Genomic DNA, 20684 nt, shown 5'->3' with positions numbered 1-20684 from the left:
TGAAGTTACCTTTTCAAATGGTTGCTTAAAACGGTGTCATCTTCTCTTTAAAAAACATAGTGGCATTAATCTTCTCAGGAGAGGAGACTGTAATGCACAGAGCTGATGTTTGTATAATCAGCTTTCCTTCAGTATTCTCTAGCTATGTCCTTTAAAAGGGGTGTCTGGGTGGGGGAAGGAGAAGAACTGGCCTGTTCATTTCCTCCTCTCTCATGAAAACCTCAGTGTTCTGCTGGTTCAAGACCTATTCAGTGTAGTAGCTCTCTTGCCAAGGAATCTGGCTACAAGATTGTTTCTCATGCATGTAACAGGGTTTAGTCTGAAAAAGGAGGTGGGAAAAGGGGAAGTTAAGAACACATGAACAGTTTACAGGCAGCCAGATCCAGTTATTCCCCTGGCACAAGATCATCCTATAGCAGTGCTTGCTTGACAACAGAGTTGGGGAATCTTTTCTCTATCACAGGCTCTTGGCTCAAAAAACAGGGGGTGTGGGGTGGAATCAATCAAGAAAAAAGCAGAAATATAGAAGCTGCAACTTCCTTTATCACCTCCCCCTCCTTGTTGTATGTGTGTTTATTTATTTCATTTATAGAACAAATAGCTCTCAAGGTGGCTCAAACAATAAAATAGGGTAAGACAACAAGAGGACTGTAGTCCATGAAAGCCTATGCCATAATAAATTGTTAGTATTTAAAGTACCACAAGATTCTTCATTGTTTTTGCTATAACAGACTAACACAGCTACCCGTTTGGTGGGGGTGAGATCTAAACATCTAAATGTATAGGTTTTGGTAGATAGTCTTTCACTGTGTTCAGGTCAAGAGCCAAAGGATTGCTCTATGTATTTAGTAGAGAGTTGCCATCTCTCCCCATTGGAACAGGACTAATCAAAATGAAACTGGTGACCCTTTTCCTAGGATGATGTTGCATTACTGGAGGAAAGCTTCACCTCTCCATTTTCTGCCTATCATACAGCTACTTAAAGGCACAGGAGCCCAGCCTCAAGGAAAAATGTGGAAATAGCAGCTCTTTTCCCTTCCATCTTTCCCTTCCATATCCCTGGCAAGCTGCTGCTGTCACAGCAGGCTGGTTAAGCAGGGTTTGGCTATCCTAGTGTACTTTACACATGGCTGGTTCCTAGAGAGAAGAACACACTAGCCAGTGAGGCTTTTGACAGCACTAGAGAAAGGATTCTTGGCTAGTACTAGGAACATAGGAAGCTGCCTTATACTGGGCCATCACCATGGGTTAAATAAATAACCCGGAGGCCATTAACAATTATAGGCCATTGGCCAACATCCCCTTCCTGGGCAAGGTTGCAGAACAGCTTCAGGCACTCTTGAATGAAACGGATTATCTAGATCCATTTCAATCGGGCTTCAGGCCTGGTTTTGGAATGGAAACTGCCTTGGTCGCCCTGTGGGATAACCTCTGCTGGGAGAGGGACAGGGGGAGTGCAGCCCTGTTGATTCTCCTGGACCTCTCAGTGGCTTTCGATACCATCGGCCATGGTATCCTTCTGGATAGGTTGTCTGGGTTGGGAGCTGGAGGCACTGCACTGCAGTGGTTCCGCTCCTACTTGGATGGCCGATTCCAGAAGGTGGTGCTGGGGGATTATTGCTCTGTGCCATGGCAATTGTGCCATGTGGTTCCACAGGGCTCTATTTTATCCCCCATGCTGCTTAACATCTACATGAAACCGCTGGGGGAGGTTATCCGGAGGTGTGGGCTGAGGTGCCATCAATATGCAGATGACACCCAGCTCTACCTCTCTTTCTCATCAAAACCAGGTGAGGCAGAGGCTGTTCTGAATCAGTGCCTGGGCACAGTAATGGACTGGATGAGGGCCAATAAACTGAAACTCAATCCAGACAAGACGGAGGTACTGTTAGTGGGTGGTTCGTCTGCCCGGCTAGGTGATATTCAACCTGTTCTGGAGGGGGTTGCATTCCCCCTAAAGGATCAGGTTGGAGGTGCTCTTGGATCCAGAACTGTCACTTGAGACACAGGTGAACTCAGTGGCACAGAGCACTTTTTATCAGCTTAGGCTGGTATATCAACTATGCCCTTAACTGGACAGAGATAGCCTAGCTACAGTTATCCATGCTCTGATAACGTCTTGTCTGGATTACTGCAATGCCTTTGAAACTGGTCTGGAACCTTCAGCTGGTCCAAAATAGGGCAGCAAGATTGTTAACAGGGACTGGCCAACAAACTCATATTATGCCAGTCCTTTTCCAGGCCTAATTCAAAGTGCTGGTATTAACATTCAAAGCCCTTAACGGCTTGGAGCCAGGTTATCTGAAGGATCGCCTCCTCCCATATGTGCCTGCCCAGACCTTAAGATCTTCAGAGGCCCTTCTCCATGAGCCCCCACCAAAGGAAGTGAGGCGGGTGACTACCAGGAGGAGGTCTTTTTCTGCTGCGGCACCCTGGCTTTGGAATGAGCTCCCCAGTGAGGTTCACCTGGCACCTACACTGTATTCCTTCTGGAGCCAGGTGAAGACCTTTTTATTTTCCCAGGCATTTTAGCTTTCTAGACTTTTAGCTTTGCTGTTTTAAATCTGTATTTTACATCTCTGCATTGCTGCTAGGTTTTATTCTGGTTATATTGTTATACTGTGGTTATAATGTTTTATATATTTTATATTGTTTTATTGTGTGCTCTTTGTTTTTACTTTTTGTGAACCGTCTAGAGAGCTTCAACTATTGAGCAGTATAGAAATGAAATGAAATAAATAAATAAGCAAGCAAGCAAGCCATGGTGGGTTGTTTAAGCCAGAGCACATGCCAGGTGCCATTTCACTACTCACCTGCCTGGGTGCAGCTTGTTGTGTCATCTGAACTCGCTCACCATGGCTTATTGGAGGGGAGTTGTTGTTCAGTTATTAAGTTGTGTCCGACTCTTCGTGATCTCATGGACCATAGCACGCCAGGCCTTCCTGCCCTCCGCTCTCTCCCGGAGTGTACTCAAGTTCATATTCATTGCATCAGTGATGCTATCTAGCCATCTCATCCTCTGCCATCCCCTTTTCCTTTTGCCTTCAATCTTTCCCAGCATCAGGGGAAAACAACCCGCAAATAACCCATGGGCTGTTGTTGGGTGGCTGATTTGGCAAATGGCACTCAGCACCCACCACCAGGGCTTATTTAACCCATGGTGATTGTGCAAACCAGGTAACTGAGTCACAGCATTGGCCCATCTAGCCCAGTACTGTCGACACTGACGGGCAGCAGCTCTCCAGGGTTTCAAGCAGGATTCTTTCTCAGGCCTACCTGGACCACAGTTCCTCTTCCATTCCACTACCTGTGCCTTTTGTATCCTCTGGGAGGTGGCAAAGGATGAAGGCAGAGCAGTTCTGGGAAGAGGGAGGCAGTGAAGGAAGGAAGAATGGAAGGAGAGGCCATCACTGCTGCTGCTTCTCCTGTCAAGCTATGGCCCTGGTTGGGTCCTTTTCAGTAGCCATAGCTGAAGCAGGAAAAAGAAGAGAGAGTCCAAACTGTGGGAAGAGTCTCTGCCTTCTCTCTTCCTGAGAAATAGTCCTGACTTCAGAAGAGGCAGGTGCTGAGCTCCCAGGATCTGACTGAGAGGATGCCGTGACCTGCAAGCCCAGAGAAAGAAGGTGGGGAGCACAGGCACATAACCAAAGATCAAGTGCGTGGGTGGACAGCCATGATAACTGCTGCTGATGCTGCTTGGGAAATGCCCTTTGCTTCAGGTCAGATGAAATTTAACAGTGGGCCAGATCTGGGCTGGGGAACATCAGTTCCTCACACCTGTTTTAGAGGGAGGAACTGTGTTGTACAATTCTCTGTCATGAAAGGGTGCACACATTACAGGAAGCAGTGTCCCACTGGCAATTCTCTCCCTCCAACCTTTTTACTTTTTATTTTATTTATATCCCCCTTTTCTACTAAAAATAGTGCCCAAGGCAGCTAACAACTGTAAAATACAAATAAAATGTTACATAATTAAAACATATCCACATTAAAACAATCAGTTAAAAATACATTAAAAGTACACCAGCTAAAAGATAAGAAACAGCACACTCCAGTTAAAAAATGAATCCAGCAGGCAAGACAGATAACAACCAAAACCCTGCCTAAATAAAAATGTTGTTGCCGGTTAGCAGACAATAAAAATGGAGCTAGCCTTGCCTCCCTTAGCAGGGAACTCCATGGCCTGTGAGCTGCCACCAAGAAGGCCTTCTCTTACATTCCCACCAAATGTGCTTTTTATGGTGGCAAGACAGAGAGAAAGGCCTCTCCTGAGGATCTTAAAACCCAGGCAGGCTTGTAAGGTGTTTGTAAACATGAAACAAAGAATAAAACATTACTAAATAGGTTTCTGCTTCCCGTTCTAACCTTGAGGAGTCACAGAAGAAGTCTACAGGGAACAAGGCTGGTGTAATACTAGCCCCAAACTCTGGATGTTGGTTCAACAGCAGTTCAGGGAACCCTGTGGGAAATATAAGGACTTAAGAAGGACAGTACATCAAAATGATATGGTGGCTTCTATGGTCCCTTATTCCAGCCTTCCCCAACCTGGTACTCTCCAGACATTTGGGGCTACAATTCTCAGCACTCCTGACCATTGGCCATGCTGGTTAGGGCTGCTAGACATTCGTTCAAAACATCTGGAGGGCACCAAGTTGGGGAAGGCTGCTTTATTCAGACAACAACCATGAGATCCAGCAAATCCATCCGATTTAGTCAAAAGCAGACAGAAGTTTATTAGCCAATTACAAGATTCTCTAGTTGTTAACTTCCAAACCAGGTGTGCGCACAGTCACGAAAAGCCATGTTGGGTGCTGAAGCTCCTGTCAGGATGCCTAGTCCCATCCCTTGGGAATGTCTTTGTAGCACAGTATGCACTGCCTTTTATATTATTGTTTCTCTTGAATTAAGTTCAGGCTACAATCCAACACTTACCGTAACTGAACAGTATCTGTTAGTTTTCTGATCCCTTAGCGTAGTCTGCTGATGAACATTTATTTAGGGTACCATTAAACATTTGTATGAATTTTGCCAAACACGAATATTATAAAACAAAGTAGCTGCACTAACTGGAGTCTACGCTGTGACAGAAGCAAGTGACGTTATCTTCAAAGTGTCATGCAAACTTGTCAAGACAGGCTACGGTGGGTACCACCCTCTCTCTCTCAGGGCCAGATTTTAGCATGCCTCTAATGACTCAGAAAAGCTCCAATGGACAGCACTGGGAAGATGCAATGGTGGCAGAAAATAATTCTCTCATCACCATCACAGAATACACTTGAGAGTGAGCCATAACTTATGTTCTCTCAGACTCAGCACAAGTCTTTCTCCACCTGCATTCTAGCAGTCTCCTGTCTTGCTTCATTGCCCTCAGCTCAGGTGTATACCAAGGAACTGCCCGGGTTCTCCTCAGAAGGAGAGGGCACTTGGGGGTGATCATGTCAGTTGGCCAGCTCATCTCAGAGTGACCAGGGCTTCAACAGGAATGCCAGCTGTACCAGCAGGAAATCCCCCAGAGACCTTCAGAATCCATTCGTCTCCAAGGGTGAACCATTTCAGTAGGTCCTCCCACCCTTGCAGGGGGAAAAGACTAAGTCTAAACCTCAATATGAAAATATTTTGTGGTGAACTTTTGTTCTAAAAGAGCCAGTTCCTCCTTGTGCAAAGGTTAGGTCTTTTAAGAGTAATGGCATATCTGAATGTTTCTCTCCCTGTGCTGGACAGTCTGTCTACTTCCTGTCAGACTGTGTGCCCCCTCCATGGCTGAGGCATGTTATATATCCCTCCTTCCATACTAAAGGAATGACATGACACAGTGAATGTCATAACTACATCACTTTATTAACCCTTGTTACAGGACAGAATCAACCACATAAGTAGCTGCAGGGTCAGGATGAATTCTGGTGATGCTACAAAGCTATGCTGGTAAGTAGCTGCAGGATCAGAATGAATGTCTGAAGGCTCTCAGAGGCCTCTCCTATTGTTCCTAGCATCCAGTCATCTACTTCAGCTCCTTCTGCACCTCTGTTTATCTCACTTCTTTCCCTTATTGTTTTTGTGGTTCCTTTTGGCTGTCTCTTTAAATCCTCCTGGTGAGCCAGTCAGTGCCTTTCTGGTCTTTGTTCTTTTCCTGTTGCTTCCTCCAGCCACTCTTCCTGAACCTCTTTGCTCTTGCTTCACCCTCCTTCTCGCCCACCCCTCCCCTGCTTCCAGCATTCAGCCTTTTATCTTCTGCTCCTATCCCACCTTCTCTTTCTCCCGCAGAGTCCTTGGGCCATTTAAAGAGTCCTTGTCCTTATCCTTCACCCCTCTGCTCAACTAGTCCCAAATTGTTTCTGTTGCTGGGCAACCAGGAGAACATGGAGGACTGTATGGTGACCTCTGGCGGCTCTTCACATTCACCCTCTTCTGTGAGCCAACAATGTGATGTGGCTGCAAAAAAGGCAAATGCTATTTTGGGCTGCATTAATAGAAGTATAGCTTCTAAATCATGTGAAGTACTAGTTCCCCTCTACTCAGCACTGGTTAGGCCTCATCCGGAGTACTGTGTCCAGTTCTGGGTGCCACACTTTAGGAAGGAAGGTTCAGAGGAGGGCAACAAAGATGATCAGGGCACTGGAAACAAAGCCCTATGGGGAGAGACTGAAAGAACTGGGCATGTTTAGCCCTGAGAAGAGAATACTGAGGGGAGATATGATAGCACTCTTCAAGTACTTGAAAGGTTGTCACAGAGAGGAAGGCCAGGATCTCTTCTCCATCATCCCAGAGTGCAGGACATGGAATCATGGGCTCAAGTTACAGGAAGCCAGATTCCGGCTGAACATCAGGAAAAACTTCCTGACTGTTAGAGCAATACAACAATGGATCCAATTACCTAGGGAGGTGGTGGGCTCTCCCACACTGGAGGCATTCAAGATGAGGCTGGACAGCCATTTGTCAGGGATGCTTTAACTTAGATTCCTGCATTGAGCAGGGGGCTGGACTCGATGGTCTTATAGACCCCTTCCAACTCTACTATTCTATGATACTATGATTCTATGACATTACTGCTACTCCAGCTTTGCCCCACAGTGGGCAGGCAGGCAAGTAGAACACTGTAGCACTGTTCTCAATTCTGCTTATCTGACCTAGAACTGTCAAAACAACAGTAATAGTCTCCAGGTCAGCAGCTGGAAACACTAGCTGCAATAGCTTCCTCCTCCTCCACATTGCAACAAGTAGAGAATCCAGAGCAAACAGAAATGTCTACAAGAAATATGAACCCATGATCGGATTGAAATATCTACCAAAACTCAATGTTAAAACTTATTGTGTATCTTTGTTCTTTATCAAATGTCAAAGCAGACATTTACATCTTTTCGAGAGCAAGATAGCTGGCTTAAAATTCACCTCTTCCAGGATGTACAGCAACCTTAGCCCAATCTACTCAACAACAACAGATACCTAACTATGCCCAAATTCCAGAAACTACAAATAACTAAAAATTTAAATAAAACACAAGGGAGTTGCAAACATCTAGGCCCTATGAAATGGAGGAACCAGACTTTTCTTTCTGAATTGTGACAACACAACTAGGCATACTTAGGAACAGGACGTCTCTTAAGGGAAGCATTACTGAGGATGTCATTGTCCCAAACCAACAGGATGCAGCCTTCCACATGCATAGACAATGTGGTTAAGATGTGCTTCAGGATGCTTATTATTTAGGATGCTTCAGGATGCTTATCAGGACCCTACTGAACAGTCTATGACCTGGTTCACCTGATCACTACATCCCACCGTGGCTTTGTTTAAGTCCCGGTGGGCTGCAGCACATGCTGGTGGCCATTTTGAATATTCAACTCCATGGTTTGTCGTGTCGTCCTAACCCAGGTGGCAGGGGCTGTTTGAGGGTTAAACAACCCTCAAATAACCCATGATGTGTTGTCGGGTATTCCCGCCCCTGGCTAATAGTAGTCATGAGGAAGGCAGGGAGATTTTTATCAGGACAGGAGCAGAGAAGGGAAGTGTTAATGCCCCTCCTTATGTGCCATGTTCCTGACAAAAATCCCCCATCCTGCAGCCACTATATACTATTTTTTAGAAAAATGAAACTTCAAGTAATGCATTTAGCATCACATCTAGTTTGGCTTTGTCAACAACCCTGATAGAAGAAAAAGTTAGAATATTTAGTTGGCAGTCGAGCTCTCCCAAAACCTTATTCCACATTTGTCATATACACAAACCATTTCTGGGAGAATGGTTCTCTTTTAGATAGCTTTGAGGAGTTAATTTTTTTTCCCTGAAAGATGTTCATATAAAAAATTCTTTAAACATTTAGCCCAAATGATATTGAACAAGTGTAAGTTGAAAACATCGCAATATCTAAAGCTACTATAGGAAACATTTTACATCTGTTTCTAGCCTTGTCTTATCATCTTGATTTTATTCTTTTGCTCCCTACATTTTAATCAATATTCTTCAATATTGCTCTAGCCCCTTGATTTAATTTAGTGAGTAATAAACATTTAAAGTCTTAATTTTTTACTGCCTTAATGCATCTTAATAGAACAAATGGTCTTCCAAATTCCATAACAATTAATCAATTTCCAACCCTGTACAGAAGCAATTAAGCAGGTATCAGAGGCTGCCAATAAAAAAATAAAATAATTCTGGGTTCTTAGGTTGCAATCCTATGCACAATTTCCTTTAAGTAAACCCTATGAACATAATGGACTTACTTCCAAGTAAACATGCATATGTTTGCCTACTTTCAGTTTTAGACAAAAAAAAGCATATCACTGAAACAGGTAGGTGTTGTCTAGCAGCCATTTTCTGACCTTTCACTGCAGTTCAATACTCCTAAGGTGTAGAGTTTTGTTTTGTTTTTTTAAGTTGTCTGTTTCTGCTCTGACAGCTGCAAAGAAGCAAATGCTACTCAAAGATTGCTGACAACAATCTTTGATGAATGAACAGAAATAGTTTTAGCATGATAAACAATTTTTAAAAGTTATTAAGGATGTCTTAAATGAACTCCAGAATAAACTGTCTGTGACCGCGCACTTGACAAAGCCAAAAGCAGTGAGCCTTCTGTGCACCCAGCCAATGTTCATATATATATCTGGATGCATGCATGGACCTGAACCACAATGCTCATCCAGGCTCCACTGAAGTAGCTGGGTATGTGTTTTTATACAGGTGAAAATTAGCATCCGCCATCCAGAGCCACTCAGTGGGCATAATTCAAGCTAGATCAAGGGTAGCAGGTGTAATGCAGCTCATTTAATGTAATTGGCAATATTGCCATTGACTTAACTGGGATTGATATTGCATCCATTGTTTGCCAAGGTTAGCACAGACATATTTTCTTTTTTCTTTTTTTTTTTAATTGAGTAAACATCATAATTCAGGAGCCTAATTTTTATTCTCAAAGCACAAGAAATTGTGGAAGCAAAAAACCAGTGTGCAGATGTCAGCTAATTTGACATTGTACATGCACAAGAACTAATCTAGTTTCCCTTTTGGCTTTGGCTAACCAAGACCACATAGCTATAGAATTTAAATTAAACCCAGATGCACACCACAAACATCAGGATGTGCATACTAACACAGGGATATGAACTGATAAATAGAAGCCTTCTGTTGATAAGGTTCATTGGCTAATATAAAGTGAAAACTGAGCAGCTGGGTTGTCTCTTTAACAGCACAAGCCTATGCACGTCTACTCAGAATTAAGTCCCACTGAGTTCAAGAGGACTTACTCCTAAGTAAGTATGTATAGGATTGCAGCCTAAGAGGTGTATAAAGCTCTCTTTCATGTTTAAACCTCTGCTTTTCCCAAGAGCTAATGGAATTAATTTTAACCTTGTAAACTAAAGGGGCTTATGGTAAGCAAACTATACAATAGTTAGTCAGAGATCCATCTGTGTGCTGAATTCCAATTATTTCAAGATCAAACATCTTGTACATATTAAAGTTTATAAGGCCAAAATAGTTTAGGAGGAAGAAGCTAATATTCTTACTGGAAAGAAAACAAGGATAATTATGATCAAGCAAATAGCCATGAAATAAAGTTTATAGAACTCTGAATCAACTTTTTTGATTTTGCTTATTACGTCTATTCTTAATTTACTGTTCTTATGAATATCACCACTCTCCAGAAATCCATTTTAAAATGAATCACAATTGCTTCTACAGTTCAAGTCTTACACAGTTAACCAGATTTTGCTTTGTTTAAAGAAGTAACCACAGTTAAAAGAGAAAAGATTACATTAAAAAAATCTCCTGCAGAAATTCCAGTTAGGATACTTATGAAACTCTGAGCACAATAATATATCATGAATTTACTGGCCGTAAATGTAAGTTAAGGTGTAGAACAACTATCATTCACAGCTCCTCAGAAAGTTATGTCTAATACACCATTTCTATCCCCATGAAGGCTGACTAGGTGTGACTCACTTTCTCCAGACCCCACTCAAAAAGAGTGGACCCTCACTCAATAAGTGCTATTAGCAATTAATACAAGTCAGTCATCACATCTTGCATGCTATAGCTACTTATTTTATGACCACATACACCAAAGCACTGTCTCTGACAGCACATTAACCAGTTTTTGCTGACTATACAAGTATTAAGTGTGTAGGCGTGTCACCAAGAACCTGTATCATGGCTAATTCTCACAATTACATCTGACAAATCCCTGGGATTTTGTAAAAAGCCAGTCTACAGCTGGAATACATTAGTAAAATCTTTGCCATATTCTTTCAACTGTAAAAAGGCTGAGCTCCAGTGCATAGTTATTTTAATAACTCGAGAGCTTTAATGATAGTTAAATATTGTTTTCAAATACAAGAGGAAAAAATGGGGGGGGGGTTCATTTGCACAAAGAACTAACTGCAAACCTTCTCGCAAGGACACCCAGAAGGTCCATGACTTTCAGAGCAGATCAAATGATTGACTTAAAGCTTGCTTAATTAAATACAAACAAGCCACAACAAATACACAAGCCTAGACAGATGACTTATAGCCAAGCATACACTTTTAGTTGTGTTTGGCGGACAAAATTATTTTGAAAAGCTGACATTGTATTGGAGGTTTCAACAAGGTGAAGAGATTTACTTATGGCTTTCCTCTTCAGTCATCTCACCATCCCTTTCCAAACCACCATTCCAAACTGAAGAATGTACAGACAGATTAGATCCGCTTTTTCTTTTCTTTTTTTTAAAAAGCTGTGCGCACGCACAAAAAGAAGGGTGCAGAAAGTGTATGGGAACTATACACACAGGAGCAGAGCATTACTATAGATTCAAATTCATGCACCAACAAACCACATAGCCCACGCTGGTCTTCCCCCAGACTGCTTTGCATTGTAAGCTTTAAGCAGGACACAAGAATCCCCTGACTGCAGGGAAATCTGCAGGAAGCAGGGCTAAAACCTGCCCTTGCTCCGTCTTCTGCAATATTAAGGTCTTCTGCAATATTAAGATTGGTGGTCTTCTTGACAGCTAAGTGCTCTTGCGTCTTCTCTCTTTTCCCCACCCCGCATTTTCTAGGTTCCTCGAGTCCCCACCACCACCACTTTCCACTTGGGTGCCTCACACAGCACCCCCTTAAGGACTCCTACATCCCTAAAACTCCAAGCTATTAGGACTCACCACGATTAAAGCCCTCATAAGAATTAGCCAGAATTAAAGACCAGTGCACATAACAGGGCACCACCGAACATGTGCAGAGTGCCTTCCTCATCCCACCCGTCGCCCAGCCCTATCTGCAACAAGGAGGAGGCTCTCCAAGTCGGAGGATGCGCGGCTCAAGCGGCCGGCTCTGTTGCAGGACCTCGAAAATGCCAACTCTGTGTCCTGCTCATCAGCGCTGGCCCCTGAGGCTGCCGGAGGCACCGTTTCGTTTAGAGAAGGCGGCGGGAGGAATTCAGCAGCGGGAGAGATAGCCTAGGGCAGCGCCGCGCAAGCCGCGGCCGCCGCGCTTCGCTTACCCATGGCCTCGCGCAGGTGGCGGCGCTCCGCTGCCTTTCAGGGTTGGCTTTCCCGGGTTTCGAGTAAGGACACCGTCCGCGGACGGCCGGCGTTCTCGAAGGACGAGCCGCCTCGGCGCCTCCTCCGAGCGGCGCTTGGCTGCGACCCGCCCTCCCTCTCCCGGCCGCTCCGGGCGTGCTCCGGCAACGGGGGCGGGGCCTGCACCGAGCAGCCCCAGAGAGGCGAGCGAGGGGACGCAAGCGCCCGCCGCCCCCCGGGCTCCTGAGGCGCTGGCGGCCCGCCCTTTGCGCCTCTGTGAGCAGCGGGAACGCGCGAGGCTGTTTGCGTGCCCCCCCCCGCCAGCCGGCGCACGTCGTGGCTCGACCCGCCTGGCAGCGCACGGGCTCTCGCTGCTGCGCGGGAAAGAGCTCCCGCTTGGTCCTGTGGTAGCGCAAAGGGGCGCGCGCCTTCAAGAGCAGCCTGCGCACATTCGCAGAGGAGAGGAGAGGAGAGGAGAGGCGAGCCCTGCCGGGGTGGCAGCCCCGTGGCCAGCAGGCAGCTGCAGCCTGCCCCGTCGCTGCAGCTCTATGCTAGGAAAAGCGATGCCGGTTGGATTTCTGCCCGTTATAAGCACAGGAGGCCAGCCAGGGAAGGCATTGCAAATGGTGTAGGTGCCAGGACAGCCTTTCCCAACCTGATGCCCTCCAGACGTTTTGCACTACCATACCCAGCAGTGAATATGAACCTGAGCACGCTCCGGGAGAGAGTGCAGGACAGGAAGGCCTGGCGTGCTATGGTCCATGGGGTCACGAAGAGTCGGACACGACTGAACGACTGAACAACAACAACCCAGCAGTCCTGCCCATTGGCCCTGGTAGGTGGGGCTGATGGGAACTGAAGTCCACAACATCTGGAGAGCAACTGCTTAGGAAAGGCTGGGCTGGGGAGTAGTGGGCTGGGACTCGGGAGACCCAGCTTCAAACCTCCTCTCAGCCATGAAGCGTAATGGGTGACCTTGGGCCAATGGTCAATCACTTTCTCTCGTCCTAACAACGTTACAAGGTTGTTGTGAGAATAAAATGGCGGAGGGGGAAAGAATCATGTTCCTCGCCGTGTACATCTGGGAGGAAAGGCAAAATATAAATGTAATAGATAAATAAAGTGCTTGGGATAAAGAATCATAAGGGTGGGAGGAAAATAACTGAACATGGAATGTGAGGGACATGAGCACAGATGGTCAAAATTCCTATGCATGTTTTCTCTAGTCTGAAGTCAGTACTCGGTTTATTATTGAGGCTTGGTCTCAGGGAAAGGTACATAAAATATGGGAAATACACAGCTTGGGAATGTTTCTGGATTCACAGGGGTCAGCAGTAGCCAGCTGTGCAACCTTATCTAGAGAAAGTGGAACTTTCCTCTAACACATGCTTTGGTTAAGTCCAGGTTAGATTCCTGTATTGTGCCCTTAAAGATGGTTCAGAAACTTCCACTGGTGTGGAATGTGGCAGCAATAACACTTGTAGGAGCTAGGCATTCAGAGCATATTACACCTATTCTGCATCAGCTACATTGTCTGCCTATTCCTTTCTGGGTCCAATTTAAGGTACTGATGTTAGCCTTTAAAGTCCTAGACAGTTTGTGACCAGCTTATCTGAAGGGCACTTAAATCAAGCCTTGCGATTGGTTTCTGAAGTTCTGCTCTCTGGCCCTTCAGCAAGAGTTATTAGGCTGGTGAGTACCACAGAGAGGCCTTTTCTATGGTGGCCCTGTTATTTGGAACTCTTTCCCTAGGAAGAAACATATGCCCCCCTTTCTATTGGTTTTGTTGTTGTTGTTGTTCAGTCGTTAAGTCGTGTCTGACTCTTCGTGACCCCATGGACCATAGCATGCCAGGCCTTCCTGTCCTCCACTCTCCCGGAGCGTGCTCAAGTTCATATTCACTGCATTGGTGATGCTATCTAGCCATCTCATCCTCTGCTGTTCCCTTCTCCTTTTGCCTTCAATCTTTCCCAGCATCAGGGTCTTTTCCAGGGAGTTTTCTCTTCACATTAGGTGGCCAAAATATTTGAGCTTCAGCTTCAGTCTTTTCAATGAGCAGTCAGGGTTGATTTCCTTTAGGATGGACTGATTTGACCTCCTTGCAGTCCAGGGGACTCGTAAGAGTCTTCTCCAGCACCACAGTTCGAAAGCATCCATTCTTCGGTGCTCAGCCTTCCTCATAGTCCAGCTCTCACAGCCATATGTTCCTACTGGGAAAACCATAGCTTTGATTACACAAACCTTTGTCGACAAGGTGATGTCTCTGCTTCTTACTATGCTGTCTAGGTTTGCCATAGCTTTACTCCCAAGAAGCAAGCGTCTTGTAATTTCATGGCTACAGTCACCGTCTGCGGTGATCTTGGAGCCCAAGAAAGTAAAATCTGTCACTGCTTCCATTTCTTCCCCTTCTATATGCCAGGAAGTGATGGGGCCAGATGCCATGATCTAAGTTTTTAGGAGAACCCTAAAGACATTTTTATGTCAGCTTTTCAACGATTTTAGGGCTAGTTTTATAACTATTTTATCTGCTAGGTTTTATATTTTATAGCTGATCATTTTGGTGTATTAATTGATACTCATTAATGTAAGCATAAAAGGTAGGGTATTAAATCTAATAAAGAAATGATACAGCTTTCATAGCTAAGAATGGGAAAACCTTGTTTAGAGGCTGTTTCTTCAGTTATCACATGGTGAGGACAAACAGTTAGGATGGCTATCAATCTCAGCAAAGAGATTTCTGACTAACAACTGGTGCTTGGCTGAAATTTTGGTATGACCCAGTAGGGCAGTTCTTATATTCTACTCCCTAAAGGGGAAGGACTGTAGTTTAGTGGTAGTGCACATGTTTTGCATGCAGAAGGTCTGTGGTTAAATTCCTGGCATATCCTGGTAGGGCTGAAAAGAATCCTGCTTGTAACCCTGAAGAGCTGCTGCCAGTCAGTGACGACAATACTGGGCTAGATGGACCAAGGCTCTGACTCAGTATGAAGCAGCTTCCTGTGTGCCTATTGACAAGCATCTGTCCAACATGTCATTAACAACCTTCAAGGATGAATGAAGATTTTGCCACCTCCTACTGGCAGGACTTTCCCTTCTGATTTTTTTCCTGATAATTATATGGGCAGAACAATTCTGACTCCCTTGAGCAGCTGCCTGAAGGGAGTTAGGATGTGCGAGAGACATCCCCTTGCCACCACCAGAGAGGACCTCTGCTGGTGGGGGGGGCACATCTGCCCCAGTGGTCTGCATTATGCCCATGGAAAGCTTCAGGTGTAAATCTGTCGCTGGTTCCTACCAGTGGTATGCCCCTAAATGTGGAGTTCCAGGAGTGGGATGGAGGAGGCTTTTGATCCTCTCTGTTCTCCCACACACACTTTCAGTGAGGGGACAATTCCCCCCAAGGTAGGCTCTGCTGTGCTAAACAGCCTGGTGAAGATCCCTCCCCCTTCTGCTTGACTGGTGTGGGCCAGTTGGGTTTTGAAATTGGTGGAGGATCCGTCACTTTGGTACCTCCACCCATTTACTTAAGATGCACTTTAAATCTACCTCCCTGTAATTTAAAGTACTAGTAGCAGTCACAATACTATCTAATGTATGTTATGCTATGGATTTTGAAGAACATAAAAACATCATAGCCCTTGCCCAGAACGTTTACAGCCTCCATTAAACCCATGGCTTTGTGGCTCCAGGTTGAGGAGTTAGAAGCATAGCTTCCAAATCCCGGGAAGTACTAGTTCCCCTCCACTCAGAACTGGTTAGGCCTCATCTGAAGTACTGTGTCCAGTTCTGGGTGCCACACTTTAGGAAGGATGCAGACAAGCTGGAGAGTGTTCAGAGGAGGGCAACAAAGATGATCAGGGGACTGGAAACAAAGCACTATGAGGAGAGACTGAAAGAACTGGGCATGTTTAGCCTTGAGAAGACTGAAGGGAGATATGATAGCGCTCTTCAAGTATTTGAAAGGTTGTCACAGAGAGGAAGGCCAGAATCTCTTCTCGATCATTCCAGAGTGCAGGACACGGAATAATGGGCTCAAGTTACAGGAAGCCAGATTCTGGCTGAGCATCAGGAAAAACTTCCTGACTGTTAGAGCAATACAACAATGGAACCAATGACCTAGGGAGGTGGTGGGCTCTCCCACACTGGAGGCGTTCAAGACGAGGCTGGACAGCCATCTGTCAGGGATGCTTTGACTTAGATTCCTGCATTGAGCAGGGGGTTGGGATTGATGGTCTTATAGGCCCCTTCCAACCCTACTATTCTATGATTCTATGAGTTCTGTCAACATCTGTGCTGTTTAGTCTTTCTTTTTCTATTTTTTTTTAAATTTAAACATGACCCTTTACCTTCCCAGAATGCCTTTTACATCCTCTCTTGTCCTGCAGGCCTTTTAAAAATCTTTTTCCATCGGTCAACAGCTTTCTTGAAATGGAATGTCATGACAGAATGCTTGCCTCCTCATCTCCCTTGCCTCATTTAACAGCACAGATAGCTCTTCTTTTAAATGATAATTCATTACTCTAGATTCCAGAACATCACATCAGGACTGGAAGAGCAACGGTGGTGCTGAGTCCCAGCCAAATTGGGTCCAAATAAGGAAAACTCCCAATGTGCTTTGTGTCTCTGTGTATTTGTTTTGTTTTAAAAAGTACATTTTGGAGCTCAGAGAACATAATAGTAGTTACCATACAACATGACATGATGATAATACTGACCATTCTTCTATTTGTGATAAAATGTATAATATGGCAGATTTCAGGTGTCAAATAGCTTATTTTACAAGAGGGGATCCATGAAAATTCAAAATCATTAAAAAAAAGTAATACTTTGTCTCTCATGCAGGCCATTCACACATTCAATTTATATTCATTGACCTCAGTTACACACACAGTTTATTGTCACTGGGATAATGCTGCTCCTTCTCTGTTCATTTTCCCTGCCATAGCACACAGCCCTTTCTGCCCCTAAGCCTTTGGTGCTGACAGTTTAACCCCTTAGCAGAACGTCAAAGCCAATAGCTTGTGTTTTGTTTGGCTTCTCATTAATTTCTCTATCATGGTAAGTATTCTAAAATGGTGTCTACATTGTGCGTGAGCGTAATCCTAAATATATGATTCAAAACATTTGGCAGGACAGAATAAGGATGCTTTGCGTCTTATGTTATGGAAAACAAAGGTCTGTTGCCAAAAACCATATCCCCGTGTCACCCAGCAAGCTTTGAGGCTGGATGGGGATTTGAACCCAGGTCTTCCTAGTCCAATGCTCTTAGCACATATTGGATGTTCCTTAACTCGGAGCAGTCAACCGCACTTGAAGTTCATAGAACAGTTGCACAATGTTCTGCATTTGTAAAAAAAAAATGCTACACAAACTCCATTTCTTTTGCTTATGTACTACCTGTCTGTCTAGTTAGATTCTTACACTTCACTATGCAATATAGTATCTATCTGTCTGGTTCTGAATATAAATAGCTCCTAGCAGCAACTGACTTTGTCTTCCTCCATTTTTCTAAGTGTCTCGACATAGAGTCCTTCATCGTAAGAGAAAGGTCTATTGGAGAGGGAGAAAATAAAAGAGGTTTTTAATTATGGTTTTCTAAAGAAGACCATAACAAAGCATTGCTATAGTAAGTGGCCTTCTGTAAGGACTTGCTGGTTGTAGTTATGCAATTATCCTGGTACAACTAGGGCAAGGCTGCTGCGGGGCTCATCTAGATGAAGTATTCAGAGTGGCTTTAATATGTCATAGGGTGAAATCCTGTGTACAAGAATTACAGCCAGAAATTACACCCATTGACGGAACTCAGTGGGACTTGAATAAAAGTGCATTGGATCAGGATTAAAATTATCTAAAGCTGACTCGTTGGTACAAAGTTTTAAGAAGCTAGTTAAAAACATGGAAGATTTTTTCATTTAGCTATTTTTCTACTCTTGCCCTTTACTGTTAAAACTGTTTTAAAAATGAGAAAAAATATTCTCAATTTTTCATATCCTCTAAATGGAAAGATCCCTTTAAGGGTGCAATCCTATACCCACTTCCCTAGGGGTAGTCCTATTGAAGTTGGTGGTAATTACTTCTGAGTAGACATGTATAGGACTGCACTATAAATCCTGTTCACTCAGATGTCCCGCTTTGTCCAAAGGAGCTTACTCTCTAACAAATGTGTTTAGTTTTGTAGCCTAACTGTCCACTCCTATACATGTCTACTCAGAAGTACGCCCCACTGAGTTCCATGGGAGTTACTCCCAGATAAGTATATAGGATTGAAGCCTTATTCTGTTTTTTTCCCCAAAAAAATCATGATACTACACAACAAGAGCAATATTTTTAAGTTCTCATAGTAGATCTCCCTTTTTAAAGAAACAGTGGCAAACTAATGTGCTAAATGACAGCATCAAACCAATTCAGACCAGCTAATATAGATAATCCAATTAAGATAGAAAAAAAACTTCTATTAGATCATATGGCTTTCAGTTCAGACAAAAAGTCCAATTATAACACTAAGCTATGTCAGCATGACTAAGATGGATATCTAAAAGATGCTACCCACCAAAAGGACACAACAAATGTGCAACGATTTGAGATATCCACATTTCTTCATCCAGCAAGACGTTTAAACTCCCTTGCTTTTTCAGTGTCTTGTCTGATGAAGAAATCTGGAGATCTCAAAAACTTGCATATTTTTGGTGATATTTTGGTTGGCCTAATAAAGATAACAGCGTTCCATGCACCTCGGTGTTCAGTCATGCTGGCCACATGACCACGGAAGCATCTTCGGACAGCGCTGGCTCTTCGGCTTAGAAATGGAGATGAGCACCACACCCTAGAGTCAGACATGACTGGTTGGGGACACCTTTTTAATAAAGGTATTACACTAATATGGATTTTGGATTTTTTTTTCTTACTGTCAGCATGGCTGACCTTCCTTTTGTGTGTGTTACTTTTTACTATTTTATACTCTGGGGATGGGAAATCATTCACATGCTGTTATACATACAAATTGTTCTATTTGATTTTATGGTCAGAATAGATTTTATTTTACATTTTTAGATCATTTTTGACGCTGTGGGTGCCATTTCTACATCTGAAATGTGTGGGTGTGTGATTGCCAATTACAATTTTCAGCCCAATACAGTATAGGATCAGAATCTGAGTAGCGCTGTTATGTTCAATTATGTGTGCCATATAATAAAGGAAATTAAGATTATTGATAAAGCCACATTTTACAGAAGATAAAAAGCAAGGCTCCTTTGAGACTGATCATTCCATTCCCTTCTAAATACTATCCCTGCTGAGCTTGCACTCTAGAAAAATTGGGAATCATCATCATACACAGCTAAAGTGCATGACTATTAACCAGATGTCCACATCATAGTATATAATAAGAAAACCTGGAAGGGCAAAATGATGCTGTGTTTTTGTTTTACAATGTATCAGGAAGAAAATTAGTTAATTTTACATAGTTCATCAGTTTCCCAGTAAAATTAACCAAAAGAGTGTGCAAGTTATTAAACAGAAGGGTAAGGAAACCAAGATCTAGATCTTGTAGAAATCTGTACACATCTTTATATGTAGGACCACATTCATAGAAACGGGGAAGAAGCAGCTACCAATAGTGCTGGAGCACCAGGCTCTTAAAATGATTGTAGTCTTACCACAATTGCTTGCAGGATCATATTCTGTGGGTTTGCGTGTGCGCGCACGCGCGCGCGCGCACACATACAGAGAGAGAAACTTGTGTTGCAATTTCAAAATGGACTAAAGTGGTATTTTATTTAATAAATTTGTATGCCACTCAGTTGAAATATTCTCAAAGTGGTTTACAGCAATAAAAGAAAAGAATACAACATAATTAAGGGTGCAATCCTATGCAAGTTGAGACAGAAAAAAAGTCCTACAACTCTCAGCATGCTGGACGTTGTAGGATTTTTTTCTGTCCAAACCTGCATGCCTGGCTTGGGAATGCTGGGAGTTGTAGGATTTTTTTTTCTGCCTAAACATACATACGATTGCTCCCTGAGCGTCACAGAATTAAAACAGCAGATCAAACAGCAAGATCTCGTCATAGTTAAAAGGATGTATATTTTCAGTCCGTGGTATCAGAAAATTTTAGTTCTATATATGTTTTCCCTCATTCCTTCCAGTGATAAGCTTAAAAAAAAAACTTCCTAAAGGGGTGAATATAGAACAGTCTTTCAAATACAGATTGTAATTCAACAAGCAAAGAGATTTAAGAGATTTAAGTTTTCATTAAGTCAAAAAAATAAAGACAAATTAGTGGACCACTATCCACCTCTCAATGTAAATGGCTCAGCTTGAATAAGAAAATGGGAGTAGGAATAAGAAAATGGGAGTGGGGATTTTCATCTGAAAATCTAGAATCATCCAGATCTCTGTTAAAAATTAAAAGTTCATGTAGAAGCACATTTTTTCTTGTTGCAATAGTAGAAGAAAGCTTTGAATTCTGGTTTGCCCTATTTAATCTATGCTCACATCATAAAAGTTTTCTTCGTAATTCCTTACAATTTGTCACAAGCTAGCAAGGATTGAAGTGTGTATGTAACATAACATTTGGTTAAGCGTCATAAGCACAAGTATGGTTCCATTCAGGCTACAGTAGTTATGGTACTACCACCTTCATGCAGCATACACATAACCCATGGTGGCATTTGACGTGGCAATTGTAGATTGCCATAA

The 20684-nt window shown here is 43.5% G+C and overlaps 1 protein-coding gene across 2 annotated transcripts in view; it reads right to left on the bottom strand.

Annotated features, from left to right (window-relative positions):
• The window catches only part of GPM6B (glycoprotein M6B), a 154755-nt gene extending 142673 nt beyond the window's left edge, over positions 1-12082 (bottom strand). For both annotated transcript variants that reach the window (XM_084844174.1, XM_084844176.1), the window contains exon 1: positions 11969-12082. In XM_084844174.1, coding sequence (XP_084700300.1) covers positions 11969-11972 — 4 coding nt within the window. In that variant the 5' untranslated portion in view covers positions 11973-12082. The remainder of the gene's footprint in view (positions 1-11968) is intronic.
• Positions 12083-20684: the final 8602 nt, after the last annotated feature.

The sequence above is a fragment of the Heloderma suspectum genome, chromosome 3 (assembly GCF_057233095.1).
Source record: "Heloderma suspectum isolate Gila_16-S chromosome 3, 16-S_ref, whole genome shotgun sequence".
NCBI lineage: Eukaryota > Metazoa > Chordata > Lepidosauria > Squamata > Helodermatidae > Heloderma > Heloderma suspectum.
This window is presented reverse-complemented; position numbering and strand designations above follow the sequence as displayed.